This window comes from Lolium perenne, chromosome 4 (genome assembly GCF_019359855.2).
Source record: "Lolium perenne isolate Kyuss_39 chromosome 4, Kyuss_2.0, whole genome shotgun sequence".
Taxonomy (NCBI): Eukaryota; Viridiplantae; Streptophyta; class Magnoliopsida; order Poales; family Poaceae; genus Lolium; species Lolium perenne.
In genome coordinates, this window is record NC_067247.2 from 11,363,481 (window position 1) to 11,367,509 (window position 4,029).

Here is a 4,029-nt window from a genome sequence, read left to right on the forward strand (position 1 = left end):
TGCTAATTCGCCCGTCTCCATCGACTACACATTAATATGTGATTGACCCGATACAGCGGCATGTTGCTCTTATGAGACATGAAACGTAACTCCCCTCTAGCTAGGCCTTAGTTCAAATTGTTGTTGATGTTGTTGTTTTTGTAGTACTAACATCTCTCACTCGCTAGTTGCACAAGCAGCATCCACAATTATTTTCTTCGTACTAATTAGTACATGGGTCGCTAGCATTGATACTTTAGTTCCAGACCCGATGCCATCGAAACCCTGCTGTGGTCAATCTGTCATCTCTAACGAATGATGCCTCCGTTCAGTTAGGTAACCTGTCATTTCAGTGAAAAAACTCGACAATTCCCCAAGTTTTCAGACGAGATGCACTATCCAGTGATGCTGTTCTATGTCTCAGTCTCTGCTTTTCCATCTAGCTTGCTGGGATTTCGTTTACTTTGAACCAAGTTAATCTGGGAGCTCACGGACGCAGCTTAACACCGGCTAAAATAATCACCTCTTTATGGTACTGCTCAGGAATCTCCATAAAATCTAAGCAGATCAATTCGCAAAGAAGCGGGTAACAGAGAACATCATGTACAGACACTTGATCAGCAGCAGCACAGTCAAGTCGTTACACTTGGCATGCAGCGCCTGGGACACCATGCCGAACACACTGATCAACAGCAGCAACGGTTATGATTCCACTCCACAAGATAGGCTAATTAGCCTCTCAGCAATCTGATCTTGGGGATAAAGCTCTCATCATCAAACCCACCAGGTTCAGAGATGAGGGTGTTCTTGGTCGTTCCATCGGTGAAACAGTATGCAGGCGCCTGCCATTCCTCGCCCTCCAGCACTGCCCCTGGCTCAAAGCTCATCACGTGCGCGGTCCGCCCTGTGGGATCACAAATTGTTAGCGTGCTCCAAATTCAGGTTTGCATCGGGAAAGGGTCATATTCATATAGGTGGTATAACTGTGGTATGCCGTATGACTGAACAATAAGAACACTTGTGGTGGCTAATTTGTAACGCAATCTGACCTGGTTGGTTTCATATATACTTACCAAACACAAATCAGCCTTATAAACTACTTCCCAAAATCTTGCCCTATGGTACCATGGTAAAAAAAAGAACTACTTCCCCCGTTCCAAAATATGTGTTGCACAATTATTTAGATTCGCATGTATCTAGAGTCTTGACGCGTTTTAGATGTAGATACATGCGAATCTAGATAAATCTATGACATTTATTTTGGAACGGAGGGAGTTCAAGTTATATTCACCTTGGTCATCAAAAACTAGCCCAGGTGACTTGAGATGCTACGCTATACTGGTTCCACTGGTACACTGAGCAACATCGATATACTTATTCCGCAGATTAAAGGTGTGCGTTTCTCTTTGTAGATACAAATTCTCTAGCGCTTAAGTGAAGCTAACACAACACTGGATACTAACATCTATGCATCCAGCTTGGCACCTAAGGTAGGTCGTGAGCAAACAAGTGGGGGTCCAGCTATCCCGCTTTAGGGTTCCGTGGATTATTTTCCTAAAACAACCAGATTTATTTTCTTTAATGGTTCGCCCAATCCTTTGTTTGTTAGTTTGGTTCCAACCCATTAAGATAACCCGCTAAGGTCATACACATGGGTCCAAAAAACTGAACATGCCAATCCATCAGCTGTTTCCTCTATTCGAGTTGCAGTTTTGTGATAGAGGACCATAGGTATTAGACAGGCTCTGTTTACTAGAGCCTTGGACCCAGAACCATCTGCAATATTTTTAGCCGTCAGCCTTGAATCTGCAGCTTCAGCTAAGAGATAAAACATCAACATTGTATATCTTTGTAGATGGTGAGACTTCACAATCTTCATTTCTCCTCTTCACTAGTAAACAGTCAGGGAAGGAAAGGTGTGATTATGGACAAAACTGCTGCAAAAATTGTGCGTCTTAACTCTTAAGCAAGAGTGATACTTGACTACATTTATTTCTCCCCGTCACCACAATATGCTGGCAATTTTTATGATTCTGTACAAACTTAATTCTGCTTAATTAGTCTATTGTTACTATTATATTCTCAGTTTGACTTGTGCCTACTGTGATGCATATCATGGTAACTACCATAGATAAATATAGCACAATACCTATGATACATCTTGAGCAAGGAAGAGGTAACAGACTATCAGTCCTCACATATACGTTTAGTTTGGCTGAAGGCTGAAAACAATTTTCCAGCCAGACATTTGGTCTTGTCTACTATCTGTTTGTAGGATCAAACCTATAGATTAAGATATGACACATAGATGTATGTACAATGTTCTAACAATGAGAAGTGCATCTCATACCAAGCCTTGCAAGAGAAAAAGCTAAAACAACTCAAAATGCCCTACAGTGCAGCCAATGTTCATGGGTAATACAGCTCACTGATTTTAAAATTTGATGTACACAGGATTAAACCTGGTTGTATACTTGCCTGGAAAGCGGTACACAGGATTAAAATTTGACGAAGGATTGGGTACACTGACTCATCCCTTTTTTTTGTAGGGAGACAGGACTCATTCCAACGACTATTAACCGTAAGTTTGCTCATAGTGTCATGTTCATGGGTTGAGAGCAAACAGTCATACTATAATGGAATAGAAGAGCACTTAAGTACAATTTTTGTAATATTTTTTTTGCATGCGTAGCATTTGTTAATGGAGGGAGTAGTGGTGGAGCAGACTGACTGGTTAGCGTACTAAAAATAATCCATATACAGTAGCTCTGAAACTAAACAAATCAACGCTAAACTACAACATTTGAAGGCGCTTTGAAAAGTAAGCCACTACAAGAATTCCAAACCTTCCCTTTGTTGCTGAAAGATAAATATACCTAGAAGGACTCAGGAAAGAAGGTTGTCATATTCTAGGGATAGTGAGACTCCACTAGACCTGTTTGTCCACTAGAACTGTGTGGCTGATTCTTTTTCTGACTCTTTATCATGAACAAAGGTTGTCATTATCCTTTCTGTTTGAGCTGTACCCGGTGTGAATTGCCATCTCGTCAACAGAATTAGCACTCCCAAATTACTGTTAATGTATATTAAATAAGACCCCTGACCACACAAGAGAACCCGGGTGTACCCCTAATGTTGCCACTGCAGCACGCCCTACATCGATGGAATCATACGCATTTTACAAGCTAATTTTGCCATCTGTGGCATTCATCACCACAGGCAGGCAGGATGAGGATGAGGATGAGGGCCAATGAATCAGCGATTACCGGTGTAGAAGATCCACTTGACGGGGCGGCCGGAGGCCACATCCTCGTAGTAGGTGATGAAGTCGGCCTTGGTCCAGACGTGGCAGTCGAACCCGCCGGCGGACGCGCGGCCGATGTAGGCGGCGCCCGGGGCGAGCCAGTCGGGCCGCAGGATGCCGACCCCGACGGCGGCGGAGCGGCACGTCCGGCGCGCCGGGGTGTAGAAGAAGGACGTGCCGTTGTTCCACTCGGCGTCGTAGTAGGGCGCGTCGGCGGTGAGCTGGTAGCGGATGACGTGCAGGTTGCGGCCCCGCGGCCAGTCGTACCAGAGGTCGGCCAGGGACAGGTTCCCCTTGTACTCCATCATGAGCTTCGCGTGGAACTGGTGCGGCCATGGGGTTGGGGTTGGGTCGGGCGAACCGCCGGCGGCGAAGTCCGGGAGCAGGGAGATGAGACAAAGGAGGAGGACGGCCAGGAGGAGACGGAGATGCGGCATCTTCTCCTCGCGAGCTCGCGCAACGCCCGGCCGGCCGGCCACCGCTCACCGGTAATCTGAAGTTCTGAACAAGACAATGCTACCAATTTGGTACACTGGTCACTGGATTTGGTTCTGGATAATTCCAAGGGTAGTATTGTCATTATGGTCTGGAGAGACCTAGCAGGAGGACGTCCGCTCCGGAGCGACCTAGCGGCTGCCTATCCGTGCACACATGTATAGTGACAGTGCATCCGTCTCACTCGATCAGCTAAAGCTAAACTTGAAAGCTCAAATTATGCTCCAACGTCAAGCTTCCTTCAGTTCAAG

General features: G+C 45.5%; 1 protein-coding gene across 1 annotated transcript; it reads right to left on the bottom strand.

Annotated features, from left to right (window-relative positions):
* Positions 1-490: 490 nt before the first annotated feature.
* Positions 491-3,815, bottom strand: LOC127291763 (uncharacterized protein At4g14100). Its single transcript, XM_051321081.1, has 2 exons — positions 3,246-3,815; positions 491-883 (listed from the first exon to the last, which is right to left on the bottom strand). Exons 1-2 carry the CDS (start codon positions 3,718-3,720, stop codon positions 711-713), a joined length of 648 nt encoding a protein of 215 aa, XP_051177041.1. The 5' UTR covers positions 3,721-3,815; the 3' UTR covers positions 491-710.
* Positions 3,816-4,029: the final 214 nt, after the last annotated feature.

Excerpts from the sequence above, each read along its gene's own strand:
- LOC127291763 (XM_051321081.1), bottom strand. The coding sequence starts at position 3,720 with ATGCCGCATCTCCGTCTCCTCCTGGCCGTCCTCCTCCTTTGTCTCATC. Across the intron at positions 884-3,245 it reads CAAGTGGATCTTCTACACCG|GGCGGACCGCGCACGTGATG; the intron begins GTAATCGCTGAT and ends GTGATCCCACAG.